The sequence below is a fragment of the Chrysemys picta genome, chromosome 5, assembly GCF_011386835.1.
Source record: "Chrysemys picta bellii isolate R12L10 chromosome 5, ASM1138683v2, whole genome shotgun sequence".
NCBI classification, from domain to species: domain Eukaryota; kingdom Metazoa; phylum Chordata; order Testudines; family Emydidae; genus Chrysemys; species Chrysemys picta.
Window position 1 is genome coordinate 40,631,451 of NC_088795.1, and position 19,361 is coordinate 40,650,811.

General features: G+C 43.2%; 1 protein-coding gene across 3 annotated transcripts; it reads right to left on the bottom strand.

The window, feature by feature from the left end:
- Positions 1 to 1,783: 1,783 nt before the first annotated feature.
- On the bottom strand, positions 1,784 to 12,326 carry FABP2 (fatty acid binding protein 2). Of its 3 annotated transcripts, none has more exons than XM_065596294.1 (5): positions 12,219 to 12,319; positions 7,994 to 8,121; positions 6,152 to 6,324; positions 4,387 to 4,494; positions 1,784 to 2,089 (listed from the first exon to the last, which is right to left on the bottom strand). In XM_065596294.1, the coding sequence occupies exons 2-5, from the start codon at positions 8,058 to 8,060 to the stop codon at positions 2,039 to 2,041; spliced, it is 399 nt and encodes a 132-aa protein (XP_065452366.1). In that variant the 5' UTR covers positions 8,061 to 8,121; positions 12,219 to 12,319; the 3' UTR covers positions 1,784 to 2,038. The 3 variants fall into 3 exon arrangements, with proteins under 3 accessions (XP_065452366.1, XP_065452367.1, XP_065452365.1); XM_065596295.1 differs by having other exon boundaries at positions 7,994 to 8,105; positions 12,219 to 12,310; XM_065596293.1 differs by lacking the exon at positions 7,994 to 8,121 and having other exon boundaries at positions 1,906 to 2,089; positions 12,219 to 12,326.
- Positions 12,327 to 19,361: the final 7,035 nt, after the last annotated feature.

The window sequence follows — 19,361 nt, forward strand, 5'->3', positions numbered from 1 at the left end:
ATTCAGGTGCGAGTATTTCCAAATATCAGGACCACTAAATATGAATCTCTTTTGAAAAATGGGCTATTTGGCCACCTCCTCCATACTTGCCACTGCAATATCTGGCATGCATGTAATAGAATCACAGAAATGTAGGGTTGGAAGGGACCTTGAGAGGTCATCTAGTCTAGCCTCCTGCGCTGAGGCAGGACCAAGCAAACTTAGACCAGCCTGGCAGGTGTTTGTCTAGCCTGTTCTTAAAAACCTCCAATGATGGGGATTCCACAACCTCTCTTGAAAGTCTATTCCAATGCTTAACAAGCCTTATAGTTAGAAAGTTTTTCCTAATATCCAACCTAAATCTCTCTTGCTGCAGATTAAGCCCCATTACTTCTTATCCTACCTTCGGTGGACACAGGGAATAATTGATCGCCATTCTCTTTATAACTGCCTTTACCATATTTGAAAACTATCAGGTCCCCCTCAGTCTTCTTTTCTTAAAACTAAATTAACATGTCCAGTTTTTGTAACCTTTATTTGTAGGTCAGATTTTTAAAACCTTTTATCATTTTTGTTGTTCTCCTCTGGCCTCTCTTTCTTTATCTGGATGCGCTACTCCAGGTGAGGCCTCAACGCATTTATAGATCTGTTTCTTATTGCCTCTTATGTCCCAAGGTGTAGCTCATTTTGTGCCTTAGCTTTTCTGATTTTGTCCCTACATTTGTATGCTACTCTTTTGTATTTATCCTTAGCAATTCATCCATGTTTTCACTTTTTGTAGCATTCCTTTTTGTTTTTTCAGGTCACTAAACAGCTCTCACGATTCTTCCTATTTTTCTTTTAAATCAAGATAGTTTGCTGTTGTGGCTTTAATATTATCTCTGAGAAACTGCCACGTCTCCTGAACTACTTTTTCCCTTACCTTTTCTTCCCATGGGATCTTACCTACCAGTTCTCTGAGTTTGTTAATATCACTGAATGCATCTCCATTTCCTGTGCTGTGTTGGAAAGAGACTTTGGTTGTACTCTCTTATCTTATTTAGCAAAGTTTCATGACAATCCCATTGGAAAAAATCACTATTGAAAAGGCTAGTGAATATAGAAGGAAAAACACAGAAGGTCAAATCTCTTTTGAATTGGCCCAATACACAGATCAGATCAAATAATAGGTAGTTAGATTAGATTACAGCTATGACTTGCATCTGAAGAAGTGAGGTTCTTACCCACGAAAGCTTATGCTCCCAGTACTTCTGTTAGTCTCAAAGGTGCCACAGGACCCTCTGTTGCTTTTTACAGATTCAGACTAACACGGCTACCCCTCTGATACATTACAGCTATGGTATCTACAACCTGCTCCAAAATGTTAAAGTAAAAATATTAGAAAAGAAACTAGATAAGGGCATGGGCTACATATATCTCTATTAATTTAAAATTGATTATTGGATTTTCTGCCCTAGAGAAGCTTTGTTATTGCACGACTTCATTGAAAAAACATACCAGTAAATGTACAGTAAGGGCCTGATCCAACTCCCATTGATACCAGCAGGAGTTGGATTGATCTTTCTTGGAGATGAACTATATTACCACAGTCACAATCTTTACAGCCACAGACACACAAACTTCCAGGAGTTATGTACATGGAAGGGCTGCAGGATCTTGGGGATTTGTTTTTTTGAGGGGGAGGTTATTTGTTTTTTGTTTGTTTAAAATATACAACCAATATGATTCAATATACAATACATGGAGAAACATTACAACAACAAACACCTTTTATGGTGATAAAAGCAAAATGCCACTTGAAAAATCAGTGCAGAAACAGTATTTATTTTCATTTACAAAATGTAAATAGTTTTCACAGCCCTTAACAATGCCATATATCAAAACAGTTATTGATGTATAATACAAATATGAAATATTGGAAGGACTGGAAATGCAAAATGTTGGCCTGTGTTTAAATCAAGACTGATCAATCAGTAACTTGGTGCTTGTTGGGAAAGGGAAACAGTTGCCATATACAACATGATTCTTCTCCCATCAGATTTCTTTCTGGGCTTGAGGTTTAAACCCTTTTAAAGATTCTCTTGGCTTCAACTCCTTCATATATGTAAGTCTGAAAAAGATTAATGAAGAGGAAAAGGCTTTCATCACTGACTATTTCCATTGAGATTTATTTTACAGTTCCCATCAAGAGAGTATTTATTATCCATCACAGGTTTACAACCTAAGGGCTCAGTCCAGCTACCACTACATCAGTAACCCTCACTCATATGAGTAGTTCCATCAAAATCAAAGAGAAAGACTATAGTTCAGGACTGTGGATTTTTAAAATCTTCAGACCTAGACCTGCACTCCCTTACTTAGGCCTGGTCTACACTAAAAAGTTAGCTTACCCCAGCTATATTGCTTAGGGGTGTGAAAGCTCCACAGCCCTGAGCAACATAGGTAAGCTAATTTAACTCCCACCGTAGACAGTGCGAGATCGACAGAAGAATTTTTCCATCAATCTAGCTACTGCCTCTAAGGTCTACAGTAGGGGATTGGTCTAAATTATGCAACTTCAGCTACGTGAATAACGTAGCTGAAGTCGATGTACTTAGACCTACTTACGGTGTCTTCACTGCAGTAAGTCGACGGCTGATGCTCCCCCGTCGACTCTGCCTATGCCTCTCGCTCCAGTGGAGGACCAGAGTCGATGGGAGAACACTCAGCAGTCGATTTATCGTGTCTAGACTAGACGCGATAAATCAACCCCCGCTGGATCGATCACTGCCCGTTGATCCAGCGGGGAATGTAGACAAGCCCTCAGAGAGGTAGATTACCTACACTGACAGGAGAACCCCTCCTCAGGGGTGGCAGGTTTGTATAATTTTTGGTGGTGCCCGAACTGGTCCAAGTCGCGCCCCCCTCCCCCACACACACACCTGCCTTGTAAGCTGATATATATTTTTTAAAATAATGTTAAAATGGACTGGAAACAGTAAGTGTTTAACAATTTCCCTATATTGCACAATGTAGGGGGATGAGGGCTCTGGATGGGGGTGAGAGCTCTGGGGTTTGGAGTGTGGGAGGGGCTCAGGGCTAGGGCAGAGGGTTGGGATACAGGGGTGAGGGCTGGGGATGACAGGTGTAGGAGGGGGCTCAGGGCTGGGGAAGAGGGTTGGAGTGCGGGGGGGGTGAAGGTTCTGGGGTAGGGTAGGGCTGGGGATGAGGAGTTTGGGGTGCAGGCAGGCTGTCCCGGGGCTGCGGCCAGAGAGGAGGACTCCACAATCCCCCCAGGCCTCTCCCCCATGGCAGCACACTCACCCGTCACTGTCACTGGACATGCTCCTAGGGGTCGAGCCCCTCTCACCTCCAGGAAGCCCCCTTGCCTCCCCTGTGGTGAGTGCCAGAGGGGAAGGGGAGGGCTGCCATCACGTGTGTGCCTCCTCCTCTCCTCCCTCTGCAGATGGTGGCTGTGCTGCACCTCAGCCTGCTGCCAGTGCTGCTCCATTTTGTAGCCGTCAGCGGCCGGCGAGGGAGCACAGCATGAAGCGGCAGGGCAGCTGCCCAGGGCGCAGGCAGGGATGCTCCGGGGGAGGCACGTGGGTGCAGTAGGTGGGTCTGGGGGAGGTGCACGGGGCGGCAGGTGGAGCCAGGGGAGAGACCCGGCCCCAAACATTGGTGGAGCTGGGCCCCCGGGCCCTGAATTTGCTGGAGCACAGGCACCAGAAGCCCATATAACTCACCGCCCCTACCCATCCCGCTGGGGTAAGTAACATCTGCACTGACATGTTACAGTGGCACAGCTTCAACACTGCAGCTGTGCCGCTGTAGTGTTTCAAGTGTGTACAAACCCTTAAGCCAGGCTTGAAGATTAAGACTGGCTCATTAAGGGAGGATGGAAGTTTTGTGGTTATGACACAGGAGTGGATCTCAAGGTATCAGATTTCAATGCGCAGCTCTGCCATAGGCATCTTGTGTGATTTGGGATGTCATTTAATATAACTACCTCTAAACTATGGGGATTATATGCCTTTTCTACTCACAGGGGTGTGTGAAGACATATTCATTACCGGTTGTGAGGAACTCAGATCCTAATGTGAGAATGGCCTTATTAGAAACTAACAGATTCAGGACCTTTGGTCAGAATGAGCATGAACTCAGTAGTGGGCTCCTTTAGCGTTAGCTCAGGCTGCACTCAGATAATTGAAATGAATGCAAGTGGGTAGGAAAATAGAAAGATTAGAGTAAGTCAAAAAAGTTCAATATTTGAAATTCAGTGGTTTTTTGAATTTCAAATTTTGAATAAAAATAGGATTTTTAAAAAATAAATTAATGATACAGCCCAGTTTCAAGCAGCTTTAAGAGAGGGCTCAGTTATTTATAGTTTGATGCTGTGCATAAAGGAAAAAAATTGCCTTAACTCACCTGAATTAATTCATCTCCTACGATTTCTCTGAATGCTTTGAGCTCTTTCCCGTTATCTTTCCGGTTGAATTTTCCCACAAGCTTATTTCCTTCCAGGTTCCAAGTACCCTACAGTGTAAAAATAAAAAAATCCAAGGAATTCACAACAATGTTGATATTGTATATGTATTCTCTGGCTGTTAAAAAAGCACCAAAGAGGTAAAGCAATTGAATATCAGGTTTTTGCAAAATGGCAGGTACAGTAAAGGAGTTTTACCCCCTCCACAACAACCAAAGCACTTCTAGTTTTGATTATATATAAACACATACATACATACATATATATATATATAAGCATTCTTTTAGCTTGTCACTTTGACCATGTCACCCCTCTCTTTGCATCCCTCCACTGACTCCCCCATCTCCTTTATATCAAATATAGCTGCTTATCTTCACTTTCAAGGCCCTTCACAGTCAATATCCAGCCTATATATCATCTCTCATTCACTATTGAGCTGTCTGTGCTCACCTCTGATCAGCCCATGATGCCAGCCTCCACTGCCCACTTGTTAAATTTCCAGACAAACACTTGCATGCTTTCTCCCAGACTATCCCACATGCTTGGGACTTGCTCTCCATAAACTACCACAAAGTTGCTTCGTTATCCACCTTCAAATCCCTGCTCAAAATAATTTTTCTATGATGTATAGATAAAGCTTGACAACAGTCAGGCTGCTAGTGTGCTCACACCACTGCCTATCATGCAGACCAATATTGTCTCATTGTTTCCTTGTATTCCCCCACTTCTCTGTAACCATCTGTTGTCTCTTGTATTATAGTTAGAATGTAAGCTTCTTGGGGCAGGGAACATCTTTTTGTTCTGCGTTTGTATAGACTCTAGCACAATGGGGCCCTGGTCCAGGACTAAGGCTCCTAGCTCCTACAGTAATATAAATAATATAATATTTATTGTGTAAATACAGTTCTCCTTCCCACAGAGCTCATACACATAATTAAATGAATACATTAATCTGCCTCTTTCTTTGACATAGAAAGAATAGTCCCTCACAAATAATCAATTCCATTTCATTCTCTATCACACCCTACTGTGGACTCTGACCCTTCCTACTTCTCAGACAAATGTCTGAGAGAGACAGTGGGTGTTTCATTGCACTCAAAGAGCCACAAGACCCTTGCTTCACCAGACCAGCTCAGGCAATGAATTGCAGAATTAGGGGCCTTGTAAGAAGGCTCTGCCTACAACCCTATCATGTTTAAAGCTAGAGGATGAAATCCTGGTTCAATTACAGTCAATGACAAAACTCTCCTTGACTTCAGTGGTACCAGCATTTCACCGAGAGCCTCTTTGGTCAAGCCCTCTAACTGATTTCAGTTGCCATCGTGGTTCATGTGGCGGGAGATTGTCTCTCAGGTAGCCAGGACCATGCCAGATTGTATTTCCTACAGTAATGTCAACACTTGGACATTGCTCAAGCAAACATGAAACAAGTGCAGTTGCTAAAGGGAAGGTGTAATACACTCCTGTTAGCTCACATCACATTGATATCCTTGTTCGTTGTGAGGGATTTGATTTTTACATAGAGCAAGAGAATAAATGTTTCATTGCTCTGGCCTTATGCCTAGAGAGCCAGATTCGGCTCTCTGCTACATGGGTTCACGTTCCCTAGACAGAGTCAAATTTAAAATAAAATCAGAAAGATGAATAAAACATCCCAGCGATAACTATATTAAATACAGGCTTATCATATAAAAGTGGATTTCTCACACTGAGCTCAGTTCCATCAGCCAGGCTGTATTCAAAATTGACTCCCAGCATGAATATTATTTCTATGGTGCGGAAAGTACTTGATTCCTTGACAGTGAATTTGTTTCCCTCCTGCTGAATAGTGATCTTCAGGTTGTCGTGGGCTCCTAGCTTTCTTTTCATTACGTTAATACCTAGAAAAACAAATGGACATCAAGCAACTTATATTGCAGCATCAGATTTGTATATTTTCCAGTCAGGGCTGGCTCCAAGCACCAGCCCAGCAAGCAGGTGCTTGGGGTGGCCAAGGGGAAGGGGTGGCACGTTGGGCGGTTCCATGGCAATTCGGCGCCGGGTCCCTCTTGGAGGGAAGCACCTGCCATCGAATTCCCGCTGAAGAAGAAAGCGGCGCGGTGGAGCAATTGCGATCGCGGCCTTTTTTTTTTTTTTTCCGCCGCTTGCGGCAGCAAAAACCCTGGAGCTAGTCCTGTTTCCAATGACCTTTTTTGGGCAAGTGAATTTAATAAATTATAGGCCTTACTGGAGCTCTCTGGTCCAGGTTCTTCACCTTCATCTTTCACTTTGTGTAGCCATTTTCACGTGTGCAAAGTTAGTGCAAGACACTGCCAAAGAGAATGATTGCATTTCCCACCCACTTTGCTGAGGTTTAAATGACTACACAGGGTGCAAGGCAGTGGTGAATCAGCCTTTCTTTGACTGGTCATGCCTGCAGAACTTAATCTCTATTTTTCTTTTTCTGTTTTAGCTCCAGGTTCTTAATCTTTCAGTATGGTGACTTGTGTTTGTGAGTGCACTTTGACTGAACCAAACTAATTTCAATGTGATTTTCCCCATTGATGATTTAATCCTATGGCCAAAAAAGAAGGGAATTCCCAATCTCTCCCTCCCTCCCACCCCCCGCCTTGAGCAAGTAAACAAATCAGAAATTAATTAAATATCACAAGACATAAATGATTGCTTAGCTATATATTGTCTTCCCTATTTCTAAAACTGCACATGAAAATTCCTCTTCACCCTTCCAGACATTGAAGCCCATCAGGCATAATAGGGGATATTCTCAAAAGCAGCTTCTAAGATGGGGTGCCCAGTTTTAGGCACCTAAATTACAGGTCTTTACCAGTCGGCATGTTGCCTGCGGAAATTTACATTTCAAGGAATATTTCTGCAGTAATTTACCTTGCTCTCTTTCTGAACTTTATGGAAAAGTGCTATAGAATTTAATAGGGATGGAACCAAATGCAGTCTATAGGAAATAAATAGGTTCTCTAGAAATTAGTCTAAAACCTGAATATTAAGAGAGAACTAGGGTGACCAGACAGCAAATGTGAAAAATCGGGACGGGGGTGGGGGGTAATAGGATCCTATATAAGAAAAAGACCCAAAAATCGGGACTGTCCCTGTAAAATCAGGACATCTGGTCACCCTAGAGAGAACAATCTTTCTATGTGGTTTTAAACCAACTTATAAAATGTAATAGAAAATCATATTCTTGCTATAGAATTATACAGGAAGATTATCATTCTTTTAAATTCTATAGGACTTTTCCATAATGAGAAAAAAACTTCAATGAAGTGGGAAATTTTTTTTGAGTTATGCTAGTGTAAATCAGGATAGTTACACTGGCATTAAGAGAGTTACTCCAGAATTCAGAATCTGCCCCAGTGTCTTGATGCTGTCTCTTTCTACAGTGGAAAAAAATGATTATTCTGGAAGAAAATATGAGGTAGTCAGCAGGTGGGCAGGGTAGCAGAGAGGCAGTTAACAGGAGGAAGACCAAGGGCAGCACTAGCATTCAGTGATTGCTCTTAGACAAAAATGAGGCACTGGAAAAGTAAAGCTTACCCATCTGCTCCATGAATTTTTCATAGTTTTCACTTCTGTCTACCTTCCAGTTGCCATCGAATGCCATTTTTCTGACTGAAGTGGGAGTTCCTTGAGGCAGCTTCTAGTCAACCTGAGATGCAGCTCGGCTTTAAAAAGGGAATTTATGATCTGTCTTATCTTTACAGGATGATGTGGCTGGCTAAAGCTCAGCTCATCATGTGACCTCTTCAAGGTCAAGTTATTGGATATTCAAGTGACCTCTCTTTTCTCCCCATCTTGTCAAACTATGAAATGCTTGACTACTCTGTCTTAAAAGATATAATAGTTATTGTGTTCACGTTACATGTGACATTACAATGGTGGTGAAAAGTGGCAATTCACTGAAGTTACTCTACTGCTCAGGTGAATAGTGCCAGCTGACTGGGTTTAGCTCCAGGACTTGCTAGATTGGACTTTGGCTGATACACTGTATGATTGAGTGATTGCTCCCTACACATAGAATTATAACAGTGCCAGATGTCATTGAAATAGTTCGAGCTTCTCTATCTTTGCAGATTGCAAGACAGAAGGTAAATTTTCATTAAAAGTGTAACTTCAAAATCAACTAAGATAATTATTTGGACTGTTATATCAGATAATTTAGAATGGCTTTTCACTCCAGCCAGTTTCAGTGATATTTATTCAGCTAACATACAAGAGAAGCAAAATAAAGTAGCACAACTAACATGTCCCTTCTTCTACCTTAAAAAATAAAATGTGAAACACTCTGAGTAAAAGAAATACAAAGTATAGAGCAAAATTGCATAATCCTATATATATATAAGGGGCGGGGGAACCTTAACAACAACATTTAAGTCTCTGTAGTAATGTCTAAATGCAGGTTAACATTACATAGCGCTTATGGAAAAGTTCCAAAACAAATTTGCAAAAGGCAAACTTTGCACACACAAAAAAAGCAGGCAATTTTATTTGGTAGAAAAATAAAAGATCATTTTGATGGTTAAAATATCAGACATTAAACATAATTTCCAGCACTGAGCACTGCATCCCTTTTGCATTAAGGGCAAAATTAAGACTACGTTTCGCCCTGAGTATGGTGCAGTGTGCAACTGTGGAAAGGAAGTGTGACTTGGAGAGTGACAATTCCTTCCCTGCCTGTCCTGTTTGCTTGGGGGTGGGGTGGGGAGGGAAGTAATCTACTGGGTTTTAGCAGATGGAGATCACTTTCTCCCATGTTGGCTCTGTTGTGCTGCCTGGAGCACTGGGATTAGAGACTTACTATGTGCTGTGTCTACAAGACATAATCAAGCCTCAGTGATGAATTACTCTTCTTTTACAAGCAGATATACTAATTATCTTTTTTATTATACTGGAATTTTCCTTTGACCTCCAAAATTATCAGTCTTCATATATATCAGATGCTATAGGTTAAGTTTATAGACGCTTCGTGTCCGATTATAGTTCACAGCAGTTTATTGATAGTTAATATAATTATTAACTTTATTTTCTTCATGGTTTTTATAGGTGAGTGTATTGCCACTGGCCTCATGCAACTTCTGAATAATGTATTTTTTTCTATTCAATCCAATAAAATAGAAACCCTGTGCAATACTTCTTCTGCAACCTTAAATTCAAGTCCAACATAATACCTAGCACTCATAACACTTTACAGCTGTAGAAAATTGGCTGTCTATGCTCCTCTATTGTCAGCAACTAGCAAAATTGAAAATGTTCCATGGGAACAGTGGAAAGAGACCTTTAGTTTGCATTGGAAAAGAGGAGACTAAGGGGGGATATGATAGAGGTATATAAAATCATGAGTGATGTGGAGAAAGTAGATAAGGAAAAGTTATTTACTTATTCCCAAAATACAAGAACTAAGGGTCATCAAATGAAATTAATAGGCAGCAGGTTTAAAACAAATAAAAGGAAGTTGTTCTTCACGCAGCGCACAGTCAACTTGTGGAACTCCTTACCTGAGAAGGTTGTGAAGGCTAGGACTATAACAGAGTTTAAAAGAGAACTGGATAAATTCATGGTGGTTAAGTCCATTAATGGCTATTAGCCAGGATGAGTAAGGAATGGTGTCCCTAGCCTCTGTCTGTCAGAGGATGGAGATGGATGGCAGGAGAGAGATCACTTGATCATTGCCTGTTAGGTTCACTCCCTCTGGGGCACCTGGCATTGGCCACTGTCGGTAGACAGGATACTGGGCTAGATGGACCTTTGGTCTGACCCGGTACAGCCTTTCTTATGTTCTTATTATGTTCTTATGTTCATTATTTGGAAGCATATGAAGTCCAGCAAATAGGCATACTATTAGCATTTCTTCGAAGCATTCTGGGAGAGGCAACCTACATCTTGGTTACACCCTGCTTTGTTTGTGAAAAGCTGCTCGCTGATTTCACAGTGCTCTCAGGGAAGTGAACTGTGAAGCTAAAACAACAACAAAAAGTTTGATTTGCTCCTTTGTGCTGGATAAAGATGGCCTCCTACACTTTTAAAAGATTTTATTATACTTATTTTTTTCACATCAGCGGTATCTGTCAGGTTCTCCTTTCCCTTTTCTTGCTGTAAGGACTTGCTGATATCTTTGAAGGACCTAAATATTGATATCACATGAGGCTGTAACTTGAGCTACATCTAACGGGATTTCACTTTCAACTCAGATCACTGAGCACTCGACAGAATTGCTTGAGGGTTACCCTACTGAATTTGCCTCAATCCCCTTTCAAAACTTCTCTTTCCCAAGTAGCCACTGGAAAAAATCTGTTTCAGGAAATACTGAGCTGAGCATGATAAAGATCATGTCATTGTTCAGTTTTTGCTTAAATACATTATTACTGCTTGACTGCCCTACCTCATTATTATTAATCACCGCTCACTCTGTAAAGTACCACCTTAAACTATTCCTACTGACAAAAGGACTCTGAGTAGTGGTGAGCCAGGAAGGGTTTCTCCATCCAGCTTATTCCCACAATTCTTCTGAAAATTTAAAGAAAATTACTTCTGGGGACTTGCAGGTGCTAATTAAAAGGAGTCCTGGATTCACCAAAACTTCTGTGCTACCCAGATAGTCTCTTCCACCCAGCAGCTCCCACTCCTGGGTAAATCTTCCTCCACACACTTATCCCACAGTTGGGCTATTGTCTTTCTTCCATTCATGGGTCTTTGGTCTTTCTCCCAGGTCAGGTTGACTAGCCAGCTCAAGTCCATCTTGCCACATGGGCAGTTATCATCTGTATTCTGTACTCTCCATTACAACTTGTTGCTTTGGCTCTACCTCATTTCTCTATGCTGACCTCTCTTCCTGGGGATCTGAATCCCAAGGATGCTGCTTTAATCTGCCTCTGAAGATCTGGCAGATAAATGAGAAGATCTGCCAGAGGACCTGTATTTGTGATGTTCAGTGACATGTAGGAGGGACACAAGGGGGGGGGAGGCACCAGTTAAGGGGAGGCACGTGCCCTCCCCACATGACTCCTACCCGCCCTGAGCCTGGGGCCCCCATCCCCTCCCCATCCCACGTTACCTGGCGGGGTGTGGGGGGCTGTGTCCCGTTGCACTGCACCGGGCAGTGTCCCCTCACAGGCAGCGTGGCTGGAGGCTGCCTGGGAGAGTGCAGCCACTGCGCTGCACCGGGCAGCGTGGCCGGAAGAGGAGAGGCTCTGGCCCTGCCTCTTCCCTTCTGGCTCTGGCAGTTGCTGGTCCCTTGCCCCCTGGCGTTTGGGGAGGAGCATAGGACCCTTCTGGGCCCTCCCCCCCCCCCATGTCTACACGTAGACATTCACTGTTGCTCTGAGAACTAGTGGTCTTTTAATGATAGAACATGCTGTATTTTCCCACCCTCACAATTTACCTGTGCAGTTCAAGAATATTCATACAATAAAATCTGATCTTGATTTTCTCACAGGTAAAAATTATACCAGCTTTATTCATCTTAAAATCTTTTCTACTATGGCTTTTATAATAAAAGCTTTTTTTCGTTTGTTTGTTTTCTCCCGAAAGAAGCCTTGACCTGGCCTTTCTAATTATGCCTGTAGTCATTTTTTCCCCATGGCTGATGTGTTGTGCATGCTTTTGTTTTGCATGCCTTTTTTCTCATCTAAGAGGTTGCCTGTGCAATTTTTGACATCACAGTTTTTGCATGTGAAAACCATGTCTTCAGTTTTTGAGGATACTATTGAAAAATCTGTCCCTTAGCATTGCTCATTACATAACATTGTGTAGCATGGAGTCCTACCTGGTTGAATTTGAGGCTTCCGGATGAGGCCTCCTCTCCAATCTGTATCAGTTTTAAAGTGCAGAAAATAGACTACACAACGTTTTAACATTTGAAGTTTGATCTGTATTGCCAGGAACTGACCTCTAATTGAGGTGGGTGGAAATAAATTATTAACTAGCACAGCCATCTAATCATACCATCACTGATAATCAAGAACATATCACATAAAGCTGTACTATAGAAATTGAATGACATTCCAAAGATCAGGGGGACATGCATGTGTTTACAAGAGCTGACATTCTGCTAGCTCGCTGATGGGCATGCGGCATCTCACTCCTTCTTGCCTTGTCAGTCCTATAATTTGCCACCATTGCAGAACCCAAGCTACACAGAGAAAGTTAAGGGTGTCAGACCAAAGTCTGCAATGCCACTTTTCTAGCAAGTGGGTCTAAGAACCTGTGACTATTAGAGCTACTTGGATAAACTGATGGCTGTGGACTTGCTTGGGGGTTAAGCACAAGGTTCCTTCTGCTGTTAAACTGGCTAGTTCTTCTGGATGTTATTCTCTTTTAGGTAGATGTTCAAGGGGAGTTGGACACCTAAGTCATTTAAGTTCTTCTGGAAAATCCCACTTTTAATTTCTGTCTAGGAATGTATACTGCATCTCTGTTTCTATGGGAGATTTGGCTATTCTTACCCAGATAGTCAAATTAGAGGATAAATTAGAGGATTGGGCCAAAAGAAATCTGACGAGGTTCAACAAGGATAAGTGCAGAGTCCTGCACTTAGGACTGATGAATCCCATGGACTGCTACAGACTAGGGACTGAATGGCTAGGCAGCAGTTCTACAGAAAAGGACCCAGGAGTTACAGTGGACGAGAAGCTGGATATGAGTCAACAGTGTGCCCTTGTTGCCAAGAAGGCTAATGGCATTTTGGGCTGTATATGTAGGGGCATTGCCAGCAGATCGAGGGACATGATCATTCCCCTCTATTCTACATTGATGAGGCCTCAACTGAAGTATGGTGTCCAGTTTTGGGCCCCACACTACAAGAAGGATGTGGAAAAATTGGAAAGAGTCCAGTGGAGGGCAACAAAAATGATTGGAGGCTGGAGCACATGACTTATGAGGAGAGGCTGAGGGAACTGGGATTGTTTAGTCTGCAGAAGAGAAGAATGAGGGGGGATTTGATAGCTGCTTTCAACTACCTGAAAGGGGGTTCCAAAGAGGATGGATCTAGGCTGTTCTCAGTGGTAGCAGATGACAGAACAAGGAGTAATGGACTCAAGTTGCAGTGGAGGAGGTTTAGGCTGGATATTAAGAAAAACTTTTTCACTAGGAGGTTGGTGAAGCACTGGAATGGGTTACTTAGGGAGGTGGTGGAATCTCATTTCTTAGAGGTTTTTAAGGTCAGGCTTGACAAAGCCCTGGCTGGGATGATTTAGTTGGAGATTGGTTCTGCTTTGAGCAGGGGGTTGGACTAGATGACCTCCTGAGGACCCTTCCAACCTTGATATTCTATGATTCTATGATAATCCATTACCTTGATATCCATGTTTTGTGTGGAAGGCTCTAGGTTACTTCTTGTCCACCCACCATCTTATTTCATGAATCAAAATTAAAATTCTTAAGATGTGTGCTGTAAGAACACATGCAAATTTAAGAGGTAGACACAGAAATTCGGTCACTGTGAACACAGTGAGGATAAGTTCTAAACTTAAGACCCTTTGACCCACCAGAGCATCCAGAAACTGTCACTACCTTAGTCAGCACTTTGGAAAGAGAAGACTGACTGGTCAAAACGTAGAATTTCCCTTCTGTGGGGAATCTGAAATTAAAAAAAAAAAAAAAAAAAGTTCCATTTTGGAACTAAAAGGGAGAATTTCCCTTTGTGGGAAATTTCTACAAAAAAATCATTTTGAAAAAAAAAAATTCAAAATGTTTCATTTCCAAGAGTTCAAAGTGAAATTCTGAAAAAAATTAGAAATGTCAAAACTTAGAAGCTCTGGGACCCCTGGCTGAGCCAGGAGCAAAGACTCCCAAATTCAGTAGACTTAAATAGGTTTCTCCTGTACAACTTTATATAGTAGCATGAGCCTACAGCCCTACCATGTACATTGTCCCAATGAAGTAAATTAGGCTTGTCCTGTTGGGACATTGTATCTCTTTGCTCATTCCCAGCAGATATTCTACACTCTTCTGTACCTATATATAACAGTCACATCTTATATTTCCTTTTAGATGCCTATAAAATTTAACCTAGCCAAATATTCCATCTGTAGGGCATTGTACTCGGAAGTTTGTTGGAGTTCAGTTAAAAACAAAAACAAAAAAACCCCCACCACATTCAAGATTGCACATTACTAGTTATAGATAAAGGAGGAATTATCCATCCAGTACCCAGAATAACCTCTTGATAGTGCACCTAAGGACTAAGATTTCATGGGAGCACTTTACTGATAGAAAGATAGTGGTTAGATTAGCCTTGTTACACAAGGCGTTTTTTAAAGAAAGTGCCTTGTCTTCTTTCATACCTGTTAGGAATACACTGAACTAATCTGTTCATTTGAAAAAAAACCAAAACAGACTAAACTGAACACCCTGCCACCCTTCCTTCTTTTCTCCCCATTAGCAGTACACTTTCATAAGGACTGTAGAATTGGGCCTAACTGGACTGGGCAGGAGCAAACTTGCATTGCAAGAAGTAGGAGCAATTCTCTGTTGATAAGAGGGATATGTTTGATGAATGTACAGGTCTTTTGCATTGATAATGTAGGATATATTTTCCCCTTGTTATTGAGAAGAATTTCCATAGTTTTCAGGCTGTGACTCTATACAACGATTCTGTAAATTATCTTCTACATGGCTATTATTCCTGCACATGGCTTATAAAAGTACTCTTCAGAGGGAAAAAGTAATGTTTTCCCTCTAATTATAGGTTTCAGAGTAGCAGCCGTGTTAGTCTGTATCCACAAAAAGAACAGGAGTACTTGTGGCACCTTAGAGACTAACAAATTTATTAGAGCATAAGCTTTCGTGGACTACAGCCCGAAGAAGTGGGCTGTAGTCCACGAAAGCTTATGCTCTAATAAATTTGTTAGTTTCTAAGGTGCCACAAGTACTCCTGTTCCTCTAATTATAGTATCAAAATAGCAAATGTGAAAGCTTTTACTTTTCAACTTCCATTGGCAGCATCAATGCTAATAAGTTATATCTGGTTTCCTAAAAACAATATTTTTTGCTTTCATAGGGTTCTTTTTTTCCAGAGCCACTTCAAACGTACTTGTTTCAAATTTGGTTTGTTAAGAAGTATAATCCAGGTGACTGGGGATAATGAGAACATCCTTCTAGCGATCATCTACTGAAACTGATGTGATTTATTCCCTCCAATACTGTAGGTGAGCTAGAAAGGAATGACTAAGAGAAGCTAATCAGAGAAGCTGATAGTGGTATCACAGGGTTTGACTCCCATCTTTTCTGCTGGTTCTTCAGCACCTGCCTCAGCAGGGCTTGGATCCTTCTGCAGGGGTGGTGACTCTGGGGTCCAGCCTGGGAAGGTATAAGTACAGGGGTGAAAGTAAGATAAAAGACTTACCGGTACGGTGTCCCGGCCCCCATAAGGGGTGGGCCCTCGGGCAGAAGGGGTGGGGCTGGGGGTCAGCCTCCCCCAGCCAGCCCTTCCACGCTGCCTGGCCAGTGCCGCCCAGGGCTCCAGAGGTGATTTAAAGGGCCCAGGGCTCTGGCCGTTGCAGTGACAGCGGCTGGGAGCTCTGGGCCCTTTTAAATTGCCGGGCCCCAGGGCAACTGCCTCTGCCCCCCACCCCCAAAGGCAGCCCTGGGGGTGGGGGAAGGGACAGCAACATTAACATGGGCTGTGTATGGGCCGGTACTAGTGGCCACTTCTTACCGGTACGCCATACCGGCCCACTTTCACCTCTGTATAAGTGGCCTCTGCAAAAAAGGCCTCCAGAGTAACTGCAGCCTATTTCCCAGCATCCAGGAAAGGCAGAAGCTCCCTAAAAGTGTGTGTGTGTGGGGGGGCACTGGCATCCAAACTGTGCCCCAACCCTCCATGCTGCTCCTTCTCCCTGAGCTCCCACCCCTGGGCTGCCCCTTCCCCTGAGGCCCACCCCCCATGCCACCTCTTACCCTCAAGATCTCCCCTTCCCCATCACTCCCCCTTATGGCCAGTAAAAAGTAGGAGGGCATAGTCCTCCCACTTTTAAAAGTAATGGGGCCATGGTCCCTGGCTCACCCTATTCTGGCGCCCCTGCCAGCAGCCCCCTTCTGCTCTAAGCTCCTGGGCTTTATCCAGGCCACTTCTTTTCCTGCCCAGCTGAGCCTTATCTCTAATTAATTCCTGCTCCCTGGCTCTTCATCCAGGTGTTGCCTGGGCAGTCAACTGGCCCACCAAGCCACTGTAACCCTTTTGGGCCTTGTGTGGGGTGGACACCCTATCACCATGGGCTCAAGTGAAAGGGGTCTGGTAAATGAAAAGGCCCCCATAAGGGGTGGGCCTATGTGTGCAATTTCTATTTTTGGGAAACTTCGGGATTCTTCTTCTCCCCTTATATGCAAAGGTAAATTTGTGTGTAATTCTCTCTGGAGCTTGTCAACATTGCTCTTGAATGGGCTGTAAGTGTATTATGATATGCTCCTTCTCTTCTGCCTCCCAGAGGTCAGCCTCCACAGCTCAACCTGCCCAACAGTAGGAGCAGCAGCATTGACAATAGCACACACTGACACATACAAGGTATTTCACTTAGTCTCACATTCTGTAAATTGTAACCCTAGCTGGGATTAGAGAAAGCAGACTTTCTCTTCCATCCCCTATGTAATAACCAGAGCCATCTGGTGGCTATAACTTATAAAAGCTTCAGTTGTTCATAACATCAGTACTGACTCAGAAGCAAAAATATTTGAGTTGTTTGGAACATGGAATTTTTATCCTGCACGAATTTTTGAAATTTGAGTTCATTCCGAAACAGAAGTGAAGTCTGATATAGTAAAAGATCTCAAACAATGAAAAATTCTGAAAAGTTTTGAATCAGAAATGTTGAAACGAAAAACGTTGACAGCTTTGATTGGAACAAAAAGGGTCATTCTGAATCTACATTTTGACATAAAATGCCAGAGTTTCCTTTTGAAATGTCAGTTCAACAACAATTTTTGTTTTGACATGTCTCACCAGAACATTGAAATTTCCTCAGAATTTCTGAAATTTCCTCAGAATTGGTATTTTCCCAATGAAAATCTTTGGCTTCAACAAAATCATGTTTTTTGGTGGGAAAACTTTCGACATGAAAAATTGAAATCAGCTCTAGAAAATGTATACATATTTGGGTCTGGTTTCCAGAAAATTCTTTGAGTTTTTGATTTTTCATACTGTACAGAGCCTATAGCAACTCTGGTGTTGGGAAGAAATGAAAGATGATTTTACTAGTAAGATTGCTCCCACTTCCACTTCTTACTGGTTTCCTCCTATAGAATTGCTGGACTACATGCATTTGTAGTGCGACATACCAGGAAGTAAGATAGGTGCTAAGAAAGACAATCATGCTTACATATCAGTCACTGAACATCCATAATGCTCAGCAATGTTAGGGGTTATAATATGTTTAGGACCAAGTTTTCCTCAGGTTTGTGTGCGCACATATAGGTACAGTTGCTTAATTTGTATGTGCAAACTGAGATGTTATAGGCATAGGATGGTATTTTCAAAAGAACTCAGTCTTGGTCTAACTCTAAACCCATTGAAATAAATGGTAAAAGTTTTATTGAAGTCAGTGGGAACAGAGTTAAGGCAACACTGAAGTCTTTTGAATATGAGATCCTAATATTAATTGTCTTGTTAAAGGATTACTAGAGGAAGGTAATGGCTTTAATGGCTGATTCAAACTATGTTAGAAAATGGTTAATATGTAGCACTAAACTGTTATAAAGGTTATTAAAGCATGTAGAGATTTTAATAAACTGAGGTGTGTAAAGCACTGAAGCACTTCAGTGACTGAACTCTACTGGATGGAACCAGAACGGCTAAGTCATACTGCTAATATTTAAAGGTGCTTCTTCTTTGGTAAGTGGCAGGGGACTCCCACTATCACTGGGAAGTTCTATATGGCCATGGTGTATCACACAGTGATGACTGGGAAGTTCCCAAAGGTACACTGCAATTCCACACCTGTGGCTGGTCTGTGTCAGTTGACTCAGGCTCATAGGGCTCAGGCTACAGGGCTGTGCCCTGGGACCCTCCCTCCTCATGGCATCCCAGCGCCTGAGCATCTACACCTCAATTAAATAGCCCAGTAGCCTGAGCCCCATGAGTAAGGCTAAGTTTTTGTCATAGATATTTTTAGTAAAAGTCAGGGACAGGTCACGGGTAGTAAATAGGGTTACCATATTTAAAAAATAAAAAAAGAGGACACTCCACGGGCCCTGGCCCCACCCCTTTCCCACCCCGGCCCCGCCCCAACTCCACCCCTTCCCCAAAGTCCCCGCCCTAACTCCCCCTCCTCCCTCCCAGCCACGCGAAAAGGGCTGCCCGAGCGCTACCGGCTTCACGGTTTGCCGGGCAGCCTCCAGACCCTGCGCCCCCTTCCGGCGCTTCCCCAGCGCAAATGGAGCCCGGGAAGGGAAGTGCCCGGCCGGCGGCTTGGGGTCTGAAGGCACGGGGGCTGCCCGAAGCCAGTAGCGCAGGCTCGGGCAGCTTGGCTCTTAAACAGAGCCGAAGTCTGAGTCAGGAGGAGGAGCAGAGCAGCTGCGGGAGAGGAAGTGCCCGGCAGGTATTTTTCCCAGACATGTTCGGCTTTTTGGCAATTCCCCCCGGACGGGGGTTTGATTGTCGAAAAGCCGGACATGTCCGGGAAAAACCGGACGTATGGTAACCCTAGTAGTAAACAAAAATTCATGGCAGCCTGTGACCTGTCCCAGACTTTCACTAAAAATATCCTTGACAAAAGGGGTAGGTGGGTTCAGCACCCACTGCTGCTGGGGCTCCCGGGTCCCCCACCAATGCGGTGCGTGGGAGCGCTGGTCCCCCTGCCCCATGGCTGCTGTGAGGTCCCCTCACCGCGGGCAGCTGGTAGCTGCAGGGTTGCCCAGCTGCTGGCCATGGTTGCAGCTGGGCAGCTATGGGGAGTCCCTATTGCCCACCGCATCT